Below are 26,813 nucleotides of genomic sequence, written 5' to 3'. Positions count from 1 at the left end.
AGGCTGATGTGTCAAATATTCTCCCTGTCAGGTAGCCTAATTTTTGACATGGGGTGGGGGTGGTAAATCACATAAAGCAAGGGACTATAAAGTGGGCTGTCTGATTTATGTTTTGCAAGGTGTGACAATTTGCCTACAAGTACCTTCAATGAGTGTCACATAACTGCATGGTTTTATTTCTCTTGAAGTCTAAAAATGCTGACAAGTCTCGGTGCTACAGCAGACAGGTTTTGCTCGCATGTTGTGACCTTCATATAATTTAAACAGTCATGGAGTGGTTTGACAGCCATTAAAAGGTCTATATAGATAAAATAAGGCTCCAGGGATGGTGATGTTGATCTGTCTGTCTGTCAGTCTGTTGTCCAGTCCACCTCTTTGGTCCTTACTGAAATTTCTGAATCCTAATGACCTTAGTGATCTCCTGAGTTTCCCTCAAGCGCCACCAGCAGATCAAAGTTTTCACTTATCTGGTGATGGATGGGTGCAACGTCTTGTACAGATTTTCACAGACAACGTATCATAATGACTTTTCCTCTAGTGCCACTGTGGGGTGTTGTGGTTTTGAGTCAAGTGTCTCAACATCTATTAGAGGGATTGCCATGAAATTTGGTACATAAAGTAATGCCCCCCTCAGGATGAATTGTAATAATTCTGGTGATCCCTTGAAGGGGAACTCCACTGGTTTATAACATCAAAGACTGTTTATAGGTCTCGGGGAGTACTACTGCATGTGTGAGAAAAAAAGTTGTCTAAGTCTTGTTGTGGCTCTGGAGGGAGCCGTGTAAAAAGATAAATTGCTTCAAGTGAAGTCATGTGAGTCAATGTTGGCTGGATCTGAAGACTATGAATTTAATAACGAGAAGATCTAGGGTTTTTCAGACCTCTGTAGCCTGCTCCTCATCCCTGCTTGAGGTTAGTCGCTCAGGGCTACATTAGCCACCGCTAGCATGACAACACACCCAAATCTCCAAACAAGCAGCAAAGCAAATACAAATGTTTATGGTTTTGTGCCTATAAAAAAATTGTAAGTTCAACAACGGCCTATTCATAAAGAAAATGGCTTGTTGGTGTTATTTAGCAATTTGCATAATATACACCATAATATGAGAACAGTATAATTCTGCTTGTTTACACAATGTGAATAGCATTTAAATACAGCTCTGCACTCGATGGATTATGTCAAAGTACACCAAACACAATGTGTCTGAAGGAGGATGACTACCCTGTCATTTTAAAGCATCCCTTGTCTGGCACTGCTGTTACCCGTCAGGTACAAAACTAGCTCCTCATGATGTTCAAGCTCACCTTTGCTCACCTGTGGTAACTGAATATGCTGGACTCTGAGACGATGAGCAGACATTTGTCACCAAGACTGACCTCTGCAAATATTTTAGAGTTTGTGTCAAGAGATGCCTTCACTCTCTTTTTCTTCTTCGCTCCTTCTTGACTATTTTTCCCGACTATTATCACTCTCATTTCCCTCTCTTCATGTGTTCCCTTTCCTTCTCCTTGCCTATTACTTACACCATCCCCTTCTGTGTCCTTCTTTGTCCTCGTCCATCCTTATTTTCCCTCTCCTCTCCTCTCCTCTCCTCTCCTCTCCTCTCCTGTCCTGTCCTGCAGCTCCATTAGGTAATGAGCCAATACTGTAAATCAGAGCCACAGCTACTCTTTGTATGACTAAAGGCCTTACGTAAGCCCCCGTGCTGGGCTACATCAGCATTAGCTACAGCTATGCAGCATGATATAGGTCTTATGTAAGGCAGTGTGAGGGTTACATCGCCCTAAGTCCTTCACCACAGGACAGAGGACTTGTTAGTGGATCTCATGTCTCTACAGCATGGAGAGATGATTATGACTGGTTCGATACCAGGGATAAGTGGCTGTATTGATGTTGGATAGTCAGTGGGAAGGCTTTTCTTCCCCTCCTGCTGTCATAGCTGGGAATAGACAGAGAGAAACAGAGTTCATGAGAGTAAACTAACTGCCTCAGTCCCATTAAACTCAGTAACCTACACACTGCTGTCAGTGACTCCTTTATGTGAACAACAGCTGTGTGTGTGTGTGTGTGTGTGTGTGTGTATTCCAACTACCAGATCCCATCCAGAGGGGTGTCTCTTCTTTATACTGCAGTGGAGCAGGTTGTAAGTATCATTTCTCCTCTTCAAACAGGGCTGAGAAAATAATTAACCAGCTGTTTTAGACCAACTATGTTTGGAATGCGTGTCTTTGAATACAACTGCTCTGCAAGGGGCTATTATTACCTGCAGGGTGTGCCGATTATTTAGTTCCAATAGAAAGAAACTGCAAGAAGATAGATGTTCCTCTTGAGCACTTCAGTGGTCAATGGTACCATGAAGTCATCTTATACAGGACTGACAGGTGTTTATGCTTTCCAAGTCCTAGCTTATGGGATTTGGCCTAAATCAACCTCAGAGGTCACACAATACCCACTCCAAGCATTCAGACTGGTATTATAGTATAGTGAATAAGCCACTTAGCCTCTCATGATAACCGTATATCTGAACTGTATATACCCAAATAGGTTGTTCCATACCCTGCAAATACCCAAACAGATTCTGAAGGGATTACATGTCTAGGAATGAATGGTATGTCTGTCATTGACAGACAGCTTAACCCAAGAAATGGCCTCAGGTTGCTTTGAAAATGAAAATCATTATTTGAGACATGTGTAAGTTTGGGATGTTAAAGGTCTAACCAGTGCCGGAAATTTGTCTACAAAATAAACTAGCAAAAGAAAGCTGATTGTTTTCCCAACCAATTATTTTTTGGGCAATCAAGACCTCTGAATAATGATCAGTAACCTGTCATATTCATTTACCAGCATTTAGCTATAATGGGTGAAAATAATTTCCCTTATCTACAGTTGCAAAATTGTGTCTTTTGCAATTTGCACTTAATCAAATGCTAATTATTCTGCAGCCTATTTTATTAAGCCTAATATGATGTTTTTTTCTGAAACTGTGCCATTACCTCCATAATTTCCAAGCAATTAAAGAAATTAAATTTAAAAGCTGTTAAGTGTGCCATGTTGACTCCAAACAAGTCCAAAAATAATTTTAATATTCTGGACTATTGTAGATAGGCCTAGCTACTATAACATAGGCTACTAGTATATTAATGTGAGCTTACAGCTTTCATGTCTAGTTTTGCTGTGAAATTCTTATATTATCCTGATAAAACTTAAATTATTTTGTCTATCGAGTTACAATGAGCCAGAGAGCTTCATGATAAAATCACTTTTAAGTTTCTTTAAAGAAATCCTGCAGGCCCCGGGAGACCTGCTCTGCGAATTAGTCAAGCAAGTCTTTTCACTGCAAGTGAGGTAGAGAGAGAGAGGGAGAGACGGAGAGGGGAGGGGGTTGTGTTAGGAGGAGGGGTGGGGGTGGGGGGTCACCTTTTGTGCAAATATATCAACCAAGAGGACTGCCACCAGCATCAGATTTCTGAGTGTATGTGTGTGTGAGGGAGTGAGGCACTCCTTTAGCAGAGAGAGAGAGAGGGAGAGAGAGACAGAGAGGTCCAGAAGGCTTTGGAGCAGTGAAAGAAGAAAGAAGACTAACTGCAGCCAGATTTCCACTCTCTACAACCAAAAACAAAGTGAATACTTTTCTCTGAAAAAAGTTAGAAAACCGGCCATGGACGGGATAACGTTTGGACGCACGTCGCTCCTGTGCACCTTGCTCTGGGCATTGATAGGTAGGTCTCTTTGATACTTCCCGCTTCATTTATTACAGTATGCCTCTTTCTACTAACTTTGTCGTGCTTTTGTCACGGTTCTGGTGAGTTTTTCATGGCTCTAGGCTGCACATTTATACTTTCCTCTCTCGCGGACCACGAGTCCAGGACAAACCTGTCTGTCCATGTCGCAGCCAGAAACGGCTCATTGAGTCCAGACTAACACTTTATAGTTTGGCTATGTTTGCTCGAAATTGTTGGATGATGTAGAGCAACCTGTTAGCGGCGGCACGGATCCACCGGAACACGCCGATAACATTTTTCCCATAATCGACGTTTCAGAAAGTCTATTTGTTTCAACAGAGGTCTAACTGATTTATAAAACAAACATTGTTTTACGGTAGCCGTTAGTTTGCGCAGTTACGACGTGCGGGTTTTCTACACTGCGGGGATGTTTAAAGGGTTAATGGTGACTCTTTGTAGGCTAGTGCGGTAAGTCTCAGCTCCGCACTTGAGTGCACTTCTTAACAGCGCCCAGGACTGCGGCACACTGCTCCTGTCCTCTGGACACCGCTGCCAAACCAACATAGCCTAATACCAAACAGCGCCTCTTCCATACGGCCGTAATAAAACATATTGAACTGCCAAAGTAAAACACCGATTGAAATGAAAAACATAATGTTTATATTTAGATAATGTGTCATTTTAATGAGAAATCTACGAAATAAGTCTTCCAAATATTTGGGCCAGCCCATTTATTTATTTATTATATTTTACCTGAACGGTGATAAATAATAAGCTTTTATTTTGAAGACCAGGTTGCCGGTCTCATCCAGTCTCATTCAATCTGCCATGTCTGGCTGCTGTGGTGCAGTTTCCAGCGCTTTGATGTCTGATCTGCGGGATTTGCGTCTCTTATTTGGCAGTGCGCCTCACCCTCAGCACCTCTACTGCTGCCAGACACACTAAGCCAATTTAAATGCAACTTGACTTTGGCCTTATATGATCTATGAAGAGAAGCTTGTGGTTACTGACCAAAACCAAGTGTAGATTAATTTTAAGTAGTTGCTGTGGTACTTGTGGTAGACCTACACGTTTATTATTGACCTCAGTGTACTTGATGTTTATGTCCAATGCTTAACAGTCCCATATGATTTAATGTGCTGCCATTGAGATTATGCTGTAGCCTACTTTACTGCGTTTGTTTATTCTCTTTTAGCATGACTGTAACGTTTCATTGCTTAATATCCTTAAAAGATGTATAAGAGGTTAACTTGTTGTTAATATTTGTGTTTTACATAGTGTAGCCCTCAGTGACTCCTTTGTGGCCATTTGTGTGTGTCAAAATCAAATTTGCGGGAATGCATAGCAGAGTTTTCATGAACATTATTTCTAATTCCTTGCCTGTACAGGCAGCCTTTGGTGGTTTGAAGCAGGATGAAGTAAAGGGCGGGGCTGGGGTGCTGGCTGGCCTCTCTCTATACTCTCCATCTCTTCTGCTCTCTCTGACTGTCCTGTCCTCACTGCATCATAGTAGTTTCTCATTACTTATGGAGCCCCTCATTGAATAGCAAGTTTGTTTTTCACCGAAAACACAGCTTCCCTCAGAGTTTACCTGGTTTAGCTTTTCTTCCTTTCTCATACCACTTTCTTCTTTTATACACCTCTTCGCTCCCCAGATCAGATTTACGATTGCCCCCTCCCTCCACCCTGGTATCAGAGACAGTTGTTGTACTTTGCTGTCTGTCTGCCCTTCATGGAGCCTTTTAACAGGTGCCTACTAAAAAGTTCCCTGTAATTGATGGATGCAGTCTTGATCACACAGCCCTCTGTACAGCTGTGGTACATTGATTTAAAGGCTTGGTTCCAGGTGCTGACCCCCCCCCCCCCCCCACACACACACACACACACACATACACACACTCTGAGGCAAGGAAAGTAATCTTTTCACTTTGGTGTAACATTGGTCTTGTCATAGAAAAACTTTGCCAAATCTGTTCTTTTTTCTGAACTCACTCTCTCGTTCTCTCCCTCTCTCTCTCTCTAGCATAGTTTTGTCTAATAATAGCAGCTCTTGTTGGGTCTCAGTGGGATTCTGTCACACAGACCCACATTTTCACAATTACTGGTCACACACTTGCAACTTCCAACTATGTCAGTGTTGAGCACAGACGTACACTAAAATAAAAAAACCATGGGACATGTAACACCCAGATGTGCCCCCACCTGGCCACACTAAGTGTGTCTTTATATTTGTGAGCATGTATGGCTGTATTTATGTACATAGTTGTGACACACAGATATGTGATGCATGGCAACCCAGGACACCCTAAGGTGCTCGGCATGCCTGTGCCCAGGACTGCGCTTACCCTTTGACCCACTCGCACAGAAATGTTGGTCAGTGGCTCCTGTTCTGCGCTCCTGACATGCCATTACCTTTTCCATCGCAGCTGCATTGACCGTGGAAACATGCTGTATTATAACTTCATTTCAGAAGTCTGCAAATTGTGATGGCGCAGTCTATCTGCAATTAGAAACACAGTTTCTAAGGTAGTGGTGAAGAAAACTTAATGTATTTGAAAAGAATATGTCCACCCAGTCTTTTGTAAAAAGCAATAACTTCAAAGTAACAATGAGTTTTGTTTTGGGGATAAAAAGAACAAAGTGACATTAAGGTAAAGAGACAAGATGAGAGTCAGATGGTTAGATGAGTTTGAGCTAAACTGTAGAGGCTCCAAAGTGTTCAGAAACCGGTGGAAAGAATCAATGTGACAAGCATCAGTTGAGTTCAAGGTGTTCACCACTAACACGCGGCGTCAGCCTCTTTGTCTATCGCTGCCTTAATTCCCACAGTCATTTCCTCACTTTTAATTTCTGTCCCCCTGCCAGCGCAGCATCAAAAGTGCACCCCCTGCAGCCATGTGTAATTATTATGGTATTAGGCCAGAAAAAGATCCATTTAGCCACAAGGAGATAAAAGCCAGGGAACCCTTTTTTTTTCTTTTTGCAACTGTCCTGGGGCACTTAGTTTTAGTCTCCTTTTTCCGCAAGTACACGCGCATGTGCATTCTTGAATGCATGAAGCCAAGAATACTTATAAGAATACATTCGCTGACCAAAAAAGTGTGCAGTCATAAAACTACAAATGGACATACAGATGCACACATTATTTGTACTATACATTTAAGAACACACACATACGGCCACCAGTTGCAGGATTCTGGCGTTATGCAACACTGGAAATCTTAGCTCATATAGCAGTGAGTGACAGGTTGATAGTGGCTGCTTTGGGAGAGCAAGTCCATGTTTGCCCCCTTGTCATTTAGGCCTCTAGGGAGTGGGCTGTGGAATGGTTGGGCCACAATTATTGGGGTGATTCATTCCCCTCTGTGTGTTTGTGAAAGCGCGCGTGTGTGTGTGTGTCTGTGTGACAGTGATGGAGTTGAGCACTGAGATGGAATGAGTGGCATTCCTGTGGACACGTTGAAGCTTGCAATCTAATGTGTGTGTTTGTTTGTCACACCTTTGAATTCTGTGGAAAAGAGTTTCCTTTCTGTCTTTAAACCGACCTCTCACCACAAGTCACAGGCTGTAATCCACATACAAACAAGCAGGCACAATGTGACTCGCACAGACTGTTCAAAGTGGGAATGTTGCACCTAGCCGTTCTGCATAAAAGGTACTAACTCATGTAGGGGGGGCAGGGGGGCGGCAGAGCCAGCATGGCGGGACAGATGCCGGCACTGTTGTGTTGCGCTTCATGTCTCTGATTATGGGATGCCTGCAAGCTGTCTAAATCACACCTTGGGGCAGCATTATGCCGACTTGTTTGGTTCAGTGTAAACAAGCAAAGCTGGCATAATGAGGGGTCTTCTCAACATCAATATAGTGGGATCTCTGTGTAAAACTGGCTACAGTCACAGGTGTAAAGCTGGAGTTTGTTCACAGCCAGGGTACATCCATGTGGTTTCACTGGGCTTAACTCAGCAGAACATCCATGGGGTACCAGTTAAGCAGTAGTCAGTTTAAATAAAAGGCACGTTCAGGTTGGTTTGTGTGAGGAAGACTGTTTAGTATACACTGAACTCAGAAAAGGGGATTTGAGCTTGTCAGCCTTTCACATACCCACTTCTGTTAATATTTTGCAATGAATGACACATTAAACTTTGATATGGCGCTGATGTTGTCTAATGAGCTGGCAATCAGCACCGGTACGCAACTGAGCATGAGCAGATGGTAGGTTGCATGCACGTGCTTAATCCTGGTTTGAAGTCACTTAGCAAGAATGATGTGGTGCACAGCGGAGATGGAAAAGTTTATCCCCTGGTTTTTTTGTTTTTTTTCATCATCATATCCCCACAAGAGCTTCAAAAGAGCTGTAGTCAAAGCTGTGATTATATACACACACGCACACACACACACACACACACACACACACAGACAGACAGACATACACACTTCCACAGATACTCATCCATAAACAAAAGGTGTATTTCAACCAGATTAGCTTTGTCTACATTCCCCCGTCTTTCCCTCTTATCTTTGTCTGTCTGTCTCTGTCTATCTCTGTCTTACCTCTACATTCTCTCCTTTTTGTCCTCCACAATGACACTTTAGAGGAGGTCACGTGATGTCCAGTCTTGTTTGTGTGAGTGCGTTTGCTTGCTGTGATTTATCATGTTGTCTTTGCCTGTGTTGACCACTCAGCTTTTGTGCACGGTTCACAGTTAATGACCTTGCATAGCATCAGGAAGATTGCCTGCTGTGTTTTTGGTGGGAGAGGGCTCTGTTTGCTTTTACGCCCATCCCTGGAGCTGCTCCACAGCAGATTTATGGCCTCTATTAATGATTTTAAAATAAGAATGACCATCCTCCCCTGTTTGGCAGGCTCACTGTTTTTCACTTTCCAAAGCACAATAAAAGACGGTGTGTGACTCTGCCACTGTCTGCATTTGAATCATGATTTAAAGTAGTTTCATAGGTGTTAAAAAAAAAGTTTAACATACATTGAATATTAGGAAGAAAATTGGAAAGTTGAAAAAAGAATCAGAGATGAAGAGGGAGGGAAAGAAGGAAGCAGAGAGGAAGGGGCGGACAGAGAGAGATCAAGGGATGGGATAAGAGATGATTACAGCTGACTATTGTGTTGCCACCACGCAGTCTTGTTCTTGTCTCATGGGAGGAAGATGATGGTGATGGGTAATTTCAAATGCAGCCTTGAGACGAGGCTCCATGTGTGTCCTTGCCTCTACATCTGTGTATGTGATGGTGGTTGTGGTAGCTGCAGGGACGAAGGGGGGGGTTGCATTGCAATTCAGGGCTGGAGCAAAATTGAAAAATTCACAAAGCTCTTTGAGGAGATGAGGTTAAGTGCTGCCAATCCATTTATCAGTTGAGTGCTGTAGTAAGATGTGGATAAGAGCATCTAGTTCTCTGTGTGTTTGTTGTAGGAATGTACAAAGAAGCAAGATTGGCTTGAGCATGTTTGGTCACGCGTGTTCCAAATTTGTGTCATAAATCAGCAAGGAAATGTGATGACCTACATACAGTATTTGATATCTGCCACAAAAAATAGCTTTTACAATACTCCTCTTGTTTCCTGCCCAGCTGTTATGATCAATCACATAGCATGAAAGTGGGGATGAAATGAACAAAAGCGGAAAAAGCAGACATGGCAGCAGTGCGGATCAGACAGGCGGAGTACGTCAGGATTGAGGAATACCAGTCAGCAATGGGGAATGTCATGGAAAAGCCTGGATCTGTGGCCAAGGAGATCATTTTCCTGGCACTAGAGAAGAAATCCTAACCCCTGCGCCCCTCCAACCCTAAACCCTCCATCTGACTGTTGGCTGGCAGAACGTCCTCTGGGAGCCCCGCAAGCTGTTGCTTTTCAGACATCAACAGTTGCCTCAGCAGCAGTTGTTGAATGCACCCCTCCAAAAAAAACTCCCCCCGTCACACCCCGCTTCCTTCACACACACACACACACACACACACACACACACACACACGGGTTCCATTACCACCTTGTGTCTTTCTACACCACTAGTTTCGCCTGGTGTGGGGGAAGGAGAGAGTCAAAATGTGTGTTTGCTGTGAATGCACCCTTAATTTGATTTGTTTGCCCCTGAGTTCTTTGATTGTTTATTTGACATTTCAGATGCAATGATTATGAAATTATTGCACATGGCTTTGAACGCTTCCCATGCAACCGAGGCGCAGTTTTTAGCCTGTGGAAAAATATTTGAATGCACCTCTGACCCAGTATTTCTTGCTTCCCAGGGAGTGGTTTCAGAAATATGATGGTGGAGCCCCAAAGGATTCTTTTCTTCCCTTATCTATATTGCATGACGATAACATGGAGATGAGGGTGACTTGAAGTTCACTAGGCTACACAATTTTCTCTGTTTACCTATATTATATGTACACGTGTGTGTGTGTGTGTGTGTGTGTGTGTGTGTGTGTGTGTGTGTGTCTGTGTGTGTCTGTGTGTGTGTGTGTGTGTGTGATCAAATTTACTCAAACCACTGTCACAAGGGTAGGCCAAAACCACAGTGATCACTCTTTGAAACCACTTTTTATGTCCAATCTCCCTTTTCCATCTGTCAGACAACATTCCTGCACCCCCCCCCCCCCCCCCCCCCCCCCCCCCCCCCTGACTTTAATCTAGTTAATGGTTAAGCAGCGGTGGTTAACCTCTCCGGCGAGGCTGGTCACTGTTTGACAATGAGATCGTATTGCTATAACTGGGCCGGGGGGACCTGGGAGACAGGAGTGGGAACATTAATCCTCTACGATGGGAAGGAAGAGGAGGAGCAGAATGTGGTGGAGGGGAAGAGGGTGTGGGTGTGTGAGATTCAGAAGTGGCGTTTGTATTACAACACAAGTGTTGTTGGCTCTGTGTGTTGGATGTTTGGTATGACTTCATGTCTGTTTGTGTGAGAAAAGGGGGCTCCCCACGTTACCTGAGAGCGAGGCCCGAGTGTCATCACTGAACAGATACGGTGTCGGTTTTCAGGGCTTCCGAGTCAGGCAACCCGCCTAAGGACATAACTCGTCTTTGTTTTAATGAGGTTTCACTTACCAGAGCCCCTCTGAAACAACGACAACAGCACCAAAGTTTGCACCTCTCTGCCTGTGCAAACTTGACTTTGAAAGAGAAGAGTAGAGGGGTAAAGTTACCATGCTCTGACTGTTAATGTTCTCCTCAAGTCACAATCTGTTCTTAACTTCAGTGTGAGTCTCTTTTTCTCTCTTAGTTACATTTCTCCCTGGAATTCGCTTGTCAGCCTCTTTACCACACCCTGCTTCATGCCCAGCTCTGTAAAGCATCACTTTTATCACTGTGTTTTTTTTTTCATCTCTACATCTCTCTCTGTCATCCGTCTCTTTCCTCCTCTAACCTTGTCTCACCCTTCATCCGTCATTTGTCTCTTATCCCTGCCAGGGCCCAATAGAAAATACATGTATCATCCTGACCATGTTTTGTCTAATCATCACAATAGCCTGAAAAAGAAAAATAAGGAGCCAAAAGAACCCGGGCGTCTCCAATCCCTGGTGATTCTTAGCAGTACGGGAAGGTAATCTTTTTGTTTTTGACTGACAGTTCAGCTAATGACAATAATCAAGCCACAAGGGGGTTTGACTTACACTCACTTCCCACTCATGTAACAATATTTGTAGAGTTGCAGCAGCTCCGTGCAGTAGTAGTGGAAAGTCCTCCATTAACTGAAGTGGATTTTTCAGCCAAATCTCTTGTTGTTGTTCATCAGTTATGTCCATATTCCAGTAATACAAGGAGAATCAAGTTTCATAGCATCATTTCAGTTCAGTCTACCAGGAAAAAAAGTACAAGCTTACTCCTGCTTCATATGAATATTTAATACAAAATCAATCGCATTCAATTGGGTTATGACTCCATCTGGCTAAATGATTCCCAATTACATGTCTGTGCAATCTGCAGAACAACAAACGTGATGGATAGTTATTGTGAGGATAATGTTAGACTTACAGAGTTCCTAACTGATTTAGCCTCATGTTATTAAGGGCTAAAGTAATTATAACGCCAATGTTTTGCCTCGAGAGCATCTTCCATTCTGCTCCGGGCGGTGGTCATGTTGCAGCAGTAAGACTAAATTTACTTGACAATTATTCGCTCTGAATGATAATCAAACTCAAGTCAGCTGAACTTACTGTACATTTACGTTGTAGTTCTTGAATGATGAGTATGATAGATATTTGGCCCTTCCCAGCTGCCCTATAAAGTGTCGTGAGGGGCTGAGAGTTCTAGGACAGGCAGCTTGGAGGGCCTCCTTTGATCCCTTTCCTCACTCACATCACACACACACGCACACACTTCAAGATTTGTCTCCATGGAGAATGATGAAAGATGCACCAACTCCCCATGTCAATTAGCAATTCAGGAGTGTGCGCTGCACATTGTGTGTGTGTGTGTGTCTGTCCATTGAAAGCAGTGTGTATGGGTGGGGTTGGTTAATGGCAGGGGCAGAGAGGACACATGTTCAATAATAAGGCCTGACAAAGGGGGCAGGCAGAGGGAGGGATGGAGGGAGGATGGGAGGATGATGGAACATTCAGTATGTCACTCCTTTTCATTACCTCTCTCTTCTACTTAGGTCTGGAAATCAATATCATTATAATCATGAGAATATTTTCACACATTGAAATGCATCACAGTGCGGCCAATCACATACAAACAAGCAGTGGAACAAATTGCATGTATAAAATGACTCACTTTGATTGCAATTTTCTTGAAATAATTAGTTTGGACTAGGGCTGCAACTAATGATTACTTTCATCATTTAATCCTCTAATTATTTTCTCTAAATACTCGTCACAGATTCCTGAAGAAGACACCTTCAAATGTCTGACCAACAGTCCAACTGGTATTTTATTGGAAAGAAATACTTAAACAATCAAATGAATTAATTTGTAAAAATAGTTGCTAATTAATATTCTGTATACAGAGTGATTGACTAACTGCTTAATCATTGCAGCTTTTATTTGAATCATTATAATATGATACATTTGAAAACAAATTAAGCATAATAGTGAATTATCACTCTCTGGTGAAGCAGTGTAGCTCAGCTGCATGATTATCTGTCCTGTGCATCTTGGGCTTATAGACTGGGTGTGAGAGAGATTGTTAACAAGTGGTATACAGTACTTGACTCATATACTATGTCTGTAAGAGTAGGAATTTTTTTCGTAGATTGGCCACAAAGTGTTAGAGGCAGCCAAGTGTGTTCCACTCAACCGTGTTCATCTCGAATGATAACGTGCCTCAGGTCTTCCATGCTGCAGCCTTGGGACTCCTTGCTGCAGCACTTTTTTTAATGTATTTTTCAGTGAGGTCTTTTCTCCCTCTGCACCTGAACAAGGCTACATTGTTAAGACATTCCTGTAGGCTGTTGGAATGCAGGTATTAATACTGGGCTGATTACACACACAGCAGAGAGGGAGACTGGGAGAGGGAAGGAGAGGAGGAAGGAATGGAGAGGAGAGGAGGTGTAGAGTGAAGGGAGTGAAGGGAGTTGAGGCACAGTGAAAGGGAGAGCCTGACGAGCGGTGGTACTTGTTGATGTTTAAACTCTGTGTGTGTGATTGTGCACACATGGATGGATACATGCATGTATGCAGGTGTTTTAAGTGTGTGTGTGTGTGTTGCATCTGCATACTCGTGAGAAGGGGTGTCTGGGTATTTAAATGTGTGTGTCTGGAATGCATACCCCATTAACTGAACACTGCAGTATGTGTGTGAGAGAGTGTGACAAAGGGGAGAGTTAGCACTGGGTGTATGACAGGACTTTGCTGTGTGTGTGGGCACCCGTCACTTGGAGCAGTCGGGGCTGTTAGGAGCATGTGAACATTATGGCAACCCCATCGTGAACTGGAATCCGGACTTAACTGAGGTTATAAATAGGTGTGTGTGTGTGTGTCCAGTCCCACATTAATGGTAGTACCAGCTGGTGATGGGACAGCAGTGGACTTGCTCACCAGTACACTGAGGGGCCTCACATGGCTAGAGGCACCTCTATTTCTTGATAAGAGGATGTTTATGTCAATACGATGTCTCCAAGTTAATATTTTTGACCTAAAAGGGGGAACTCAAACTTTCATTTCCTGTATTTTGATGTAACACCTTCTTTGTTTCTTTTCCCCATTTGCATTGTGTCATATTGCACCGCCATGGTTGTGGCTTCTAGCTTGCCAGCTGGTGGTATATGATCCAGGCTGAGTTAGAGCCTGCTCTCCTTGGCAATGAACTTAGGAAGGTACAGCTTGCCAAAAAATCTACCATCCACCGCCTACACCCTTCTCTGTAGCCCCTTACCCACACACACCCCACCTCGCCCCATCTGTTTGAGTGTGTGTGTGTGTGTGTGTGTGTGTGTGCACGTACGTGTGGCTGTTTGGTGCTGGTTTAGGGCCAGTTGGTGTAACGGTTCAGGAGTGCATCAAATCCAGGCCCACCATCGGCATGACAGAGCGGTCAAAGTCAAAGCACAGTGTGCAACAGTAACCCCGAGCTAATGCTAACTCTCAACTCACATGCACTGAGAGATACAAAATGCTAGTTTGAGGAGACATGGACCGTATGGTTACATAGATACCAGCCAAACAATGGCATACTTGTCTTCCTGTGGCTACCCACCTGTTCTCTCCTCCCTCACTTCGGCTGTATCCAAGTATCAGACCAGGACCTCCTGTCCTTCATCGAACACTTTCTCCTTCGCCCCGCCAACACTGTGCTGCTTTCTTTCTGTCTTTCTTTCTTTTTCTCTTTCTTTGCCATCTCCCATGGGCAGGGAAAGCATATTTAGCAGGACAAAGAAAACGGTGACAGCGACTGAGAAAGAGGAGAGACAGCTGGACGGTCATGGCCTCGAGATCGTGTTGCATGTGTTCACTTACAACACTGTCTGCACCTCTTTCTCTCCGTGTCCTCATTTCTTTTCTTTTTTTTCACTGTCTCCTCACCCTTCCCTGTCTTTTGACATTTTCACCTCCTTCCACTTCCTCTTCTGTCTTGGTTTCTCCTCTCACTACTGCTATGACTACTACTGCCGCTCTCTCTCCGAATTCTGTCTTTTGCTCATACCATTTCTTACACCACATCCCTCTGCCTCGCTCTCTCTCTCTCTCTGCTGTTTCTTGTTTGTCTCTGTCTGTTCCCACTCAACTATGTGGTCAGAGCCCCTGCAGTGGATTATCAGTCAGTTGACTCACAGAGGGCAGCCAAAGCCTCCAGTACAAACATGAGACAATATCCAAATGATTGGCTGGTTGGCTTTGGACCGTGGAAACGAGCCTCCATATCAGCTTCAGCCACACTCTGTCCATAGGTCTGCCCATAAACCATATTAGCCAGTAACACTGACACATTGCGTTGCTTCTGTTTGTTTGCAGCAGCTGGCTTTTGGTGGCGTACAATCCAAAATGCATGAATTATCAGATAAATACAGAAGCTCTTATTGGCTGTTTTCGCATGAGGTTATTATGCATGTGGGTGGGATGAGGAGTTTGTATTGCAGAAATCATGTTAAGTAATGCCAATAGCTATGTGTTGCTTACGCCTCCTGTTCACACTCTTTTCTTAGTAGCTGGTGAGGCCATATTGAGCCATCATTGAGTCCAGTAAGTTATTGCTCAACGTTGGCGTTCTCACTTCCTGCATCTCTACTCAACAGAAAAATAACTGCAATTCGAGCAAATTGTAGCCACTCAAAACTGTTTCCTGCTGTAGCCCTGTACTCGATGTCGAAACCTTTTGTATCACAGTTCACATATGTGGCCACTTATTTGCAAAATGTTATGGATGAGGCAACCGGTTGGTGTGATTTACGACAACAGAGGGTGGTGAGCATCTGGGTGCTAGTATGCGAAATGTATGTAATGCCTTCTCAATCTGGGCAACACATTGTGACCAATCTAGTGGGGCTTTCGAGTCCATCTGCCTTCACTTGTGCACGGCTGAAACCTAAGCTAGAGTGTGTTACCTCCGAGTTTTACCTCCATGTGTCTCCCTGCCACCTCAGCCTGCGATTCACAGCTAATTATGGAGATACAGCGTGGGGCTTCTCTGCCCCGCAGCTACTTTTTCGGCTTGGAGATGGAGAGCTGAAGTCATGGAAAATTCTGGAGCACCGCTGGTGACAGACAGCTTCCACATCTCCTGCCCGTCAACTTCGCTAACTTCTCTTCCACATTCCTCGGCTCACACTTCTTTAGTGCTTCTCACCTCTTCCAGGATTTGACAGACCACCCCTCCCCCTCCCTCGCCCCAACCCCCACCCACCCCTTCCTGCCATATACCTGCATGGACAAGCTTTTGCCTGCCTCTGCAAACCCCTCTCAAACACCCTCTTATACCTTCCCCACCATAAATGTCAAAATTCGCCTAAGGGCCCTGAACCCAACCACAGTCTTATGTATAATTCTAACCTAGGCATTATAAAAGCACACTTTTCTTCACTGACATTTAGTGGCATACAGAGTCAGAGGACATTCTCTGAGAAAAACTCACGCTGGTTGCTCACATTGTGGGCTAACGCCAACAAAAAAAGCTCTGGAAATGTAAATTGAATAGCTTACTTCTGCTGTAAGTCATTTGTTCCTTTGGTTTTTTAAAAAAAAAAAAAAAAAATCTTTTATGAACAGGCCTGTGATTTTGGACACAGTTATGAATAATAAATGAATGATGCTGATGGGAGGTCCAGCTACGCAGCACTGCCGCCTTTGAGTTCATCTAATTGAAACAAGTTCAATAGTGTGGTGTCTGCTTTTATCTTGATCCCGCTCCTCTTTCTCTCCGTCTCCCACTCTTGTAATAAAAAGCGCAGGCTGACAGCTTTGAAAACACTCATATGATCACAGATGTCCAGTAATATACTGGATGCACTTCATTTCACCTCTTTCTTTTCATTTTTTTCCCCATTTCATTTTCTATTTCTTCCGTAACAACCTTTATGAAATTGTAGTGAAATGTCTTTAATGATCTCCCCTTCTTATGTCACCTTCAAAAATGCAAAGAACACTGGTAGATACTTTTATCCTTTCCATCTTTATCTTGCTCACAATGGCCTCCAGCTCACTACCCTCTATCTAACATTCTGCCATTCCCTACCTTCTCCATCTCTAGCCACCCATCCATGCTCTCTCTTTCCCTCCTCTCCCCTCTCCCTCCCTCTACCTTCATATGTTTTAATCTTTTCGCATTATTACCAGATGCTTGGAGATGGAGGAGGTGGACTAGATGGTGCCAGGGTAGCAGAGGTGCTGATAGTTAAGCTTCAACACCCTTAGAAACTTCCAGAAGCCTCTTCCACACACACACACACACACACACACACACACACACACACACACACACACACACACACACACACACACACACACACACACACACACACACGTGCAATCCTCCTGCTTGGCTTCCCACCATATGATGTTTTATTTCCTCCATTATCCTAAACAACCAGCACTTCCAACGCCTACCTGGACCATCTGCTCCTGTAAACACCTACAACAGAGATTCATCTACTTGGACAGAAACCAGGGTTTCCTCTCAGGCTAATGCCTGGTGAACAGCGCTCAACTGTATTTTAAACATTATTTTTTTTTTCTGGGGTTAGATTAAACTTAATTTTATGTTGCAGTGCTGGTGTTTACACCTGCAGACGTGTGTTTACATAATATGTATTTAATTGCACATATACATTGATAAAGAAAATTAATACACTGTACAGGGTTGTTAGGGCAAAAGTCAAACAATGACGCTAATGATATAAGTGGCTCTGTATTTTAGGAAGGAACTGGTCCTCTAGGACACACTTTATTCATTAAAAGAGGGGAACAAATCATTCTCCATACCGTCTGCCTCTGTGGTATGCAGCAGCCATGATTAAAGTGATACAAGGACACCCTGACGTACTCCTTTCTTATGCCTCATTTTTCCTTTGATCTTGGTATGCTAGCGATTAGTTTTGCATCTCCATGCCAGTTTTGCCACACTGGCTTGGTGTGCTTTATTTTTTTTCCTCCCTCTCTTCCTATCAGTGTCCATCAGCCTTGTAATCTCTGCTTGTCAGGTTCCATCATCGCTTGAGTTATTCTGACTACATAAATCTATTGTTTTCTTTGATACGGTATCTTAAATCGACACGTGACCTGTGTGTTTGCATAAGAATGGGAGCGTAGAGGTGCGTTGTTCATCAGAGAGTTTGTGCGTGTAAGAGTGTGAGGGGAAGGAAGGAGAACCTTTTTGATGTGTTTGTCCCCTAGAGACTCAAATTATATATGGCTGCAACTTATTGTTATTTTTATTATCTATTATCCCACAGATACAATCGTTTATCTGTGGGTTACTTCTATAATGTGTGAAAAAATAGTGAAACTGCTGATCACACGTTTTTTAAGCCAAAGGCGACATCATCAGATCGCTTGTTTGGTATGACCAACAGTTCAAAACCCAAATTTACGATGGAGAAAACGGTTAGCAATTAATCAATTACCAAAATTGTTGTGGATTTCATATTAATTACCTAAAACAAACACTTATCCTTTCAGCATTATATGAATAGCAACTCAAGTCAGCTTTGACCTTTTATTAACTGGCTTTTCTTATAGAGATGACCCTCAATGCCACACTCTTGCCTTGTTATCCAGACATAGCCTTTTGTGACCAATGAAAGCAGTATGTGTCAGTCACCTATAATAGAGGGGCCACAATATTGATGAAATGTCAGTGGGAAACACAGACCTTATAGAAGTGTAAATTTGCCTTATTTAAATCAGGATGCATACAAATAGGAAGCATAACCTAAAGGGTCACAGGCCCATCTGGTGCGAGATCTCAGGCCAACAGTTATTACCCTTCAGTGTGTGACCTTGCGTATGTACACTAGAAAGGAGGAAAGGAGTCTGGTATTGTTTCCTCAAAAGCAGGACATGGGCACTGTGTGAGCAGAGGAAGTTGTGGGGGTCAATCTGGTTCTGCGTCCACAGTTAGAGGAGGAAACACTGCTGGTGTGCTTCAAAGCCTTTGTAGTGGAGTAGAATGTGGTTTAGACATTTTTTCAATCATGTTACTCTGTCTAACCTTCTCCTCTCTCAGACCCTCCACCTCCTTCCTCTTGCTCCCCCTCCTCACCACTTGTTTTTGTCTCATCCTCCATCCATGACGACATCCCACTGTTTTTCTCTGTTTGTTTTGGACTCCGCTGTCTCTCTCAGCAAACTCTCCAAACCTCACCTGAGCCCCGGACCCCCCCCCCCAACCCCAACTCTCCCTCCACACATCTTCATCAGCCCCACTGTGTCTCTATCTTCCATCTCGTGGAGTTGCAGGTCTGTGCAAGTTGCGACTCCTGTTGTTTTGTCTCTCTCAAGTTTCACACATTCCAGATGTTATCACCAGGCCCCGGTTAGTGTAGCTGATAGCCATCTAGACAGGGCGGTCAATCACTTAGCAGACAATGACGGTGGTGTCCTCTGTGTCAGGCCTGATGCCCACAGATGAAAGGCTTGCGTCAGGCATGGCCTTAACAGGACAATATGTATGTCATGTTGGACAGTCATGGGGTTATCTCCTCCGACAACTTTGTTCTCCTGTCAGTTATATTTTCTGCTTTGCCTTGCAGAGTCACGCGGCGAGAGATGAGAATGAATGTTGAATATTTAAACCTTAGCTTCATTTCCCTAATTATTTCATCTGTTGTCTCCCATTTCTTTTCTAATCACATCATCATCCAAGCTATGAATAATAATTTAATGAAGCATTAATGAATGTGAAAAATGTAGTGGGTAGCAGATTGTAATTTTATGAGGACTGGAATAATGCACCTTGTGAAGGTCTCTGGTGAGCCTTGATGTGTAAATGAGTAAGACATTTTTGGGGATTTTAGTCCGAGAAGTGGCTTCATAAAAAAAAAATATCTGAGTTTGGAATTGAAATTATTCATGGCTGACATTTCCTCCTGTTTCTTTCCGTCATTTTCATTTTCAAGCTCTCTCTCGACAATCTTGGTTTTATCAGGTAACTGGTGAACAGCGCTCTCATTGTTTATTTCTGTGTCCGTGCGTGCCTGCGTGTGTATCTATCCACCTCAAATCCAGCCTTGGGCAGCTTCTGTCCCCTGCAGGCTCAATGTCAGCAGCCTGACTTTGATGTCAAGCCACAATTTATTCGTCTGTCTCTGCGGACTCCCCTGCTGTCCACATAATGTCATGCAATCAATAATAATGTGACCTACCTATCTACCTCGCCTGCCCCACTGCTTTAGTTATTCACCCCCTGGCCTGCACTGTTCCAATCTCTGACCTGCCCCTGCCCCTCCAAGAAAAAACCCTCTCTTGCCCTGTCCTTCCCACTTGCACCAATAATGCCTGTCTAGCTATGACAATAACCTCTATGTCTGTTACCGTGGTAACATACCCCCCCAACCCCCTAAAGCAAAGACAAACCACTGCTCCTCTTGTTTAAAAAATAGACAGTTCCCTATGGAAACAGATCAAGAGAGTGAAGGCTGAGGATGGATAGAGGGATGCATAGAGAAAGAGAAAATTAAAAGAGAGGATGGATCAGCTGTTTGTTCATGAATATGTTTAGTGCGCCCGCCCTTCTCCGCTCCCATTTTAAACCCCCAACTGTATTTTTGTGGAAGTAATAGAGAATGGGAGAAGACAGGTGTGCCATTATGGTGCAGATTAGCGAGGAATGCTGGAAGGTTAACACAGGCGGGAGTTGGCTAACTGGAATGTGTATTTGTGCGCGCTTGCGAGCTCATATTCCCCAGAGTTTACGTTAAAATATGTGTGCATAATACGTGATCTGCATGCCACTTGTGATATGTGTGCTTGCTCTGTCCATATGTCGAATATTCAAAATATGCACTCTGGGTGTGTGAATATGTGCGTGTGTGTGTACATACCGAAGCTTCTTTCCGTCTCCTTGCCCTACCCATGTATGGCCGAGTGTTAGCCCCTCACTATCTCCTTGTCTCAGCTTATCTGCTGGCCTGTCTTGAAGTGTTGGTGCAGAAAATAGAAACTACTTTGCGGGAATGCATTCTCTTTTTCTCTCCCCCTGTGTAAGATATGCAGCTCACATGCCACAAAATGCCACGAGAATGCCACAAAAGATAATGCAGTGTGGCATGGGCAATGATGTAGGATGCTTTTAACTCTATACTACAAGGGCATTTTATCGGTGGAATAATGAGTTATCTGGATGAGAATGCTGTTGGTTTGAGACGGAAAGATATTTGAGGAAGCTGTCTGCATACAAATGAGTGTGCAGCTACTATAGCTATAAATATATTGCAGTAAGAAATGTGTGCGCACTGGTGTGTGTGTTTTTTTCAGTGACTTCTCCTCGCAGTGATTTGTTGTGTGGTTGTTAGTGGGTCTTTCCACTACCCAGCCTCTCAGCCAGTCTTACACCAGCCAGGCAGCAGGCCATGTGGTCCCCCTCCACTCTAATTAAACTCACTGTGGTTCCAAACTCCAACCAGAAAGACACAATCTCAGTGCCAGACTCTGTGTCAGCTGCTGCCAAGACCTGTACGTTCGTGTGTGTGCGAGAGAGAGAAAAATTGAGAGGGAGAGACGGCTCATAACCATATTTACCTCTCATTTTACTCTGTCAAGACATTGTGCATAAAAGTCTGCCAAGGCATAAGACGAGCAGCGGGCGAAAAACAAATAAAAATGTACACCAGGAGACAAAGGCGGATTTACTGTAGAGAGTATATTCAAATGGTTGCCTGATTGAGGGAAAGGCGGAGTTTAGTGGATTTAGAAATCAAGGAGACGAAAGAGGGGAATGCAGGAGAATAGTAATTAACTCTGAATTATTCTATCTCTGAGGGATCAGAGGGATTAATATGGGCTTTGGGTTGGATTCTGCACCTTTCACTCAGTCTGGTTCCTGTATGTAAACGTGTGTGTGTGTGTGTGTATGCGTGCATGAATATGTGTGTATGTCAGCATGTGTCTCGCTGTTCTCCAGAAGGACCCATGTGTCCGTGCCAGTGGGCTTGTGACCATATCTGCCAGCCAGCCGGCCAGCGATTGTGTGTGTATTGATGTGTGACTTTGTACCCCCCACTTACTGAAGTTCATCCAAGCATTATAAGTTAATCCGCCATAATAGGCAAAAAGAACAGGGGGAGAGTCTTAGGTAGGGGAGAGAGAATGAGGGGTGGGAGGTAGAGCATCAAAAGGTAGTTAGCGTGTGTTTCTGTGTGTGTGTGTGTGTGTGTGTGTGTGTGTGTGTGTGTGTGTGTGTGTGTGTGTGTGTGTGTGTGTGTGTGTATTTCAGTCTGCTGTGTGTGAGGTATGCCAGGCAGGAGACTACAGATTTAGGGCTAGACAGACCGTTCTAAATCTCCAGCTTATACGCTGTTTTGGGACAGCAAGTGTTGATAGCCCAGGAAGGCACACAGCTCATGTCGTTCAGATGAAATCATGGCTTCGGCTGTCCAACTATCGCAACTATAAATCTATACAAACATGATAAGAAAACTCTGATTTAAGAGCAAGACTAGGTGTCTTTTTTTTTCAACAAATGAATCATTGTTGGGGTGTGAAGGGGTGAGAAAGATAAGTTGGAATCTGGTGGTTTAGCTGACATATGGAGGTCAGTGGCGGTAATGAATTAGCGCAGGTTACGGAAAGAGCAAAAGACATGTGGTGAGGCTCTTTGTCAGGGGTGGTTTGCCAGGCTAACAGTCATATATTCCTAGCACACAATGAATGAGTTCACCTTTTAACTGGGATTTCCCGTATCTTGCAACCTCCCACTGAGTGTTGCCACTGTCAACACTGTAGAAGTCAGTTTGTCCATGACGGGAGGGGGTCAATGGGGGGAGGTAGAGAAGGGAGGGGACAGGGCTGGAGGGCAGGTGCAGGGGTAATTTTCTGATGGCTGAGGAGTGGAGGAAGGCTTTACCCAGCCTGTCTGGAGGCAGTGAGCCGTACTGTATACACCCTCTCTCTCTATCTCTTGATTACTCCCTGTCCTCTATCTCTACAGCGTGCTGTTTTTTCACTGTGGCCATGTTTAAATTCAAGAATTCCAAACTCCTGTTCGTATGAACTTGAATATATGTTTTCAGGAGCACACACACACACACACACACACACACACTTCCAAGCTTTCATTTGCACACCCTTGCGCCCTATCCTTTCTCCTTCGCTCTATCTGGATCTCTGCCAGTGTATTTACTCCTTCCTCTCTATCCCTCTATCGGTCCCTCACACACAGGCTTTACCAGCCTGCTGAGCACGATGGCCTGCTTTAAAAAAAAAAAATGGAGCAATGGATGGATAAGAAAACAGCGAAGGGATAATGGATATAGAGAAAGGAAAGAAAGGAGGAATGAATCAACGCGTACTCCAGTGGCCTGTTATCTCATTACAGCGGTACCGGCTTGTCACGCCCGGCTGACTGGCCCCCTAAGGAGTGCCCTCGCCCCCTTATAAGACCCCCTTTATTCAGCAAGCGCTCTCGTATTTCAGCTCGGGCACAAAGAAGGGCAATTCTCTCTGGTTTCTGAGCTGTCCACACCAGATTTGTGTATCCTAGCTCAGCCAAAGCGCACATTCAAACATACAACAGGGGCACGGGCGCATACACAGAAGCCTTGTTAGTCGCTAGTTATGAAATGATGCTTGTGGATAATGGAGGCTAATAGGGAGAGTGGCTATCCATTTGTTCCACCATTTTCTCCCTATTCCAGCCCTCTTGTATAGTCCCATGCGGGTATTAGAAGAGGTTTTCAAGAGGGAACTGCTGTCAGCTGAAGTAGTGGAAATGGTGTTCCTCTCTCTGGCTTTTCTCCCTCTTCTGCCAAAATGAAGACTCATTAGAAGTGAAGGGAGGGCTGTTTCTAAATGAGATGGGCAGAGTGCTACTCAGCACTCCTACAGAGGGAGAGAATGAGAGACAACAGACAGCACAGTGAAGGAGGACGTGTCAGAGAGATAATGCAGACAAAGGGATTCTGCTAAAGAGAAGCAAAAAATACATAGAAAAAATGCAACAAATAAACATTACACTCATTTTAATGAATGCATCAGATGAAGGCTAACATGGAAAAGTCAGACTTTGTCCACACTAAGCTGCCTAAATCTAAAAATGCCAATTTTATGTGAAAGCTGAGCATCCATGCTAACATTTTCTGGTGATTTTTGTAAATGTACCCATCCACACTGAAACCTCAAATCAAGAGGAAAATGGCTAACTCTCTTCTTTGTCTTTTTTTCACTTGGCAAACAACAAAACTGCGAACACGGTCAACATCTGGAAAAGAGCGGGACAGTTAGTCTGAGTCTCAGCTGGTTAAACCTCTGCTGACCTCCATGACCACGTGGTTCGTATTTTTAATACAGTCAAACACAAATGTCGGCCTGCACTTTCAGATTCATCCATTCTTTTCAGATTAAGAGGGTTTAGCATGGATGTAGTCTAAAGCTAGTATTCATATATTGGTGTTATCTTCACAAGAAACACAATGTGGAAGCGAGCTACAGTCGCAACTTAGTGTTATTTACCCATCTGCCCTCAGTTCCCTCCCTCTGTTTACCTCACCTTGTGCAGTGTGTGTCTAACCCGTCCACCCAGGAACAGGCCCTTTTCTCAGGTCAACAAAACACCTGGGTGCTACAAATCAGCATGACACGACTGCTGGAGAAAAAAATAGGTGGCAGACAGAACCAGAATGTTTGAGGAACAGAGCTGTTGAGATACGAAGGCCAGGCAGGTGTGTTTGTGCGTGCGTTTCACTCTTTTTGTGAATGTAACAGTAATCATACTGTAAATAGGTTACTGTAAATAGAGCATGAGACATTAAACCCTGGACTCCCCAGTATTAAAATACACATGGGTTTGCAGGACGGCATACTAAAGCCTACAGCTTTACTGCGTGTGTGTATGTGTGTATGTGTGCGTGTGTCTTTGGTGGTAGGCTCCAGAGCGGAAATCTGAGACCCACAGGGAGACATGTTGGCCTGCTTTCACCTTACAACTTATCTCAAATCTTATTTTCCCTTCTGGATTGAAAGTGTCTGGGTTTGTTTTTTCAATCTTAATCAAACACACCCTACATTGGTGTATTCTTAAAGACACACACACGCACACAAACACTGTGATGGACATGCTCCAGTAGGTGTTTTATTACAGTAAATGGGCATAAGAGCTATCTTACGCTGAGCATTTATCTGCACAGTACGCTAGGAAATGACTTGCAGAATGAATTGATTCAAGGATAGAGGGAGAGGGGAAGCGAGAGAGACGGCAGAGGCGGCAGCACTTTGTCCTAACCCTTTTAGTGAGATTAGCTGTAGTCTTAATGTCTCTCCGCTTATTTATACTCTGAGTCAGCCTTTCTCCTCGCGCGCGCGCTCTCTCTCCTCTCTCTGACAGTCTGCCCTGACTGTAAAAGACAGAGGTGTCATTACATTTTCATTTTCAAAATATAAAACAATTAGTAACGGCAGTAAAGGGACAGTAACGCAGACTGGTTGTCATGGAAAATAAAATATCTACCAGTCAACTCTAAGACAAATATTTTTTATTTCCCTTAAGTCCAGTCCAGTGTCACAAAAGTTGTAACAGGGGATACAACGTGAGTGCTTGTCCTAAATAACCTCTCTTAAACAATATCCATTGGCACAACAGCAGTGATCTTGTTCTAGACTGTTTTGTTGTCTTTAATCCAAAACAAAACAGAGTCATGTGAGTTTTGTCTTAGATAAAATCAGAAGGCAAGGACAGTGAATCCTGAGGACAATCTCCCTTGACAGCCTGCTTCTTTTTGCCTTTTCTTTTCCCGTCACTCATTATGTCACTAAACACTAAAAAGTGATGGATCGTGAGGTTTTTGTTTTAAGAATAAATCCTTGGGCCGCCACCGCTCAGGGAAATGGAGCAACACATACTAAAGTGCATAATCTACCTTGCTTGACATTTGCAAAATTTGGAATATCTTCATTCAAGTTTAATGTCAAAATTATCACAGCCCAAGTTGTGCTATAAATTCAGAGGTCATTAATGTCCTGTGCAAAGGTAATCAATTACACCATAACTTAAACAAGTCACCAGAACATTGCCCTGCCAGGGAATGCTGCAGTACTTCTTCATGCATTACCTGAAATATGTAAATATGTCACATACAAACTTGAAATTGTGACACCACCTACGAACAAGTGATATATTCAGAGGGAAACTCTTATCTATTCTACACATCTGTGAAAACACTAATATAATGTCTGCTGTGGCTCTGGAGGGAGTCGATTCTGAAATCAGCTTGAGCTTGGAGACCATACATTTGTTACAAAAAGCCTCTTTTACAAACTGGGGGCATAGAGTTACTTGGCAGGGAGTTATGAAGCTGGATTTATGGTTGACGCAAGGGGTCACAGCATAGGTCACGGCGATGCCGCTGCAGATGCGTAATGCATATCATTCAACACTGACTTTCCTTGCTGTAGAACCGCAGCAATACTAAGGGGCAGTCATGCTCACACAGACATGTCAAATGGCTGGTAGTGACTAATGCACAAAGAAACGTGTTAACATGCGTTCACCACAAGTTATGGGTCATTTGTTAGTACTTGTAATGGAGAGACAAGAGTGTCGTATGTTGCTGTATATGAACTTCTTCAATCAGACGTTCTTCAGTTTGTTCCATGTTTGTGTTTATGCTGAACAGCAAGATGAGATGAGGCAGCAGGTCAAAGCACGTAGCTACGGCGTCGCCCTTAACGCAGAACCACGAATGGTCCTCAACAAAAGATGCTATTGGTTACATTATGTGAAATGTAGAAGCCAGCGTTTATGGAGCTTGATTCTAGCCAGGGACTAAAAGTTAGGATGTATTGGACTCAATTGGCTTCATTTATGACATTTTTTAATCCCTTGCAAGTCACCCAACTTTATGCGTTACGCCTGCAATGCCAAATCTTCTTTTGTCAAAATCCAGTTTGATACATGAACACAGAATTCAGAATACTCTAGTTTGCCCCACTTGACAAACCCATCCATCCATCCATCCATCCATCCTTCCATCCTCTTTCCAGGCCTCACCTCT

The 26,813-nt window shown here is 43.7% G+C and overlaps 1 protein-coding gene across 2 annotated transcripts in view; it reads left to right on the top strand.

Annotated features, from left to right (window-relative positions):
* The first annotated feature begins 3,512 nt into the window (after window positions 1–3,512).
* The window catches only part of LOC111235776 (cell surface glycoprotein MUC18-like), a 48,247-nt gene continuing 24,946 nt past the window's right edge, over window positions 3,513–26,813 (top strand). For both annotated transcript variants that reach the window (XM_022764318.1, XM_022764317.1), the window contains exon 1: window positions 3,513–3,720. In XM_022764318.1, the coding sequence (XP_022620039.1) occupies window positions 3,660–3,720 (61 nt within the window). In that variant the 5' untranslated portion in view covers window positions 3,513–3,659. The remainder of the gene's footprint in view (window positions 3,721–26,813) is intronic.

The sequence above is a fragment of the Seriola dumerili genome, unplaced genomic scaffold (assembly GCF_002260705.1).
Source record: "Seriola dumerili isolate Sdu_G_001 unplaced genomic scaffold, Sdu_1.0 BDQW01000533.1, whole genome shotgun sequence".
Classification (NCBI taxonomy): domain Eukaryota; kingdom Metazoa; phylum Chordata; class Actinopteri; order Carangiformes; family Carangidae; genus Seriola; species Seriola dumerili.
The sequence above is the reverse complement of the archived record's forward strand: the minus strand, read 5'-3'. Positions and strand labels throughout refer to the sequence as shown.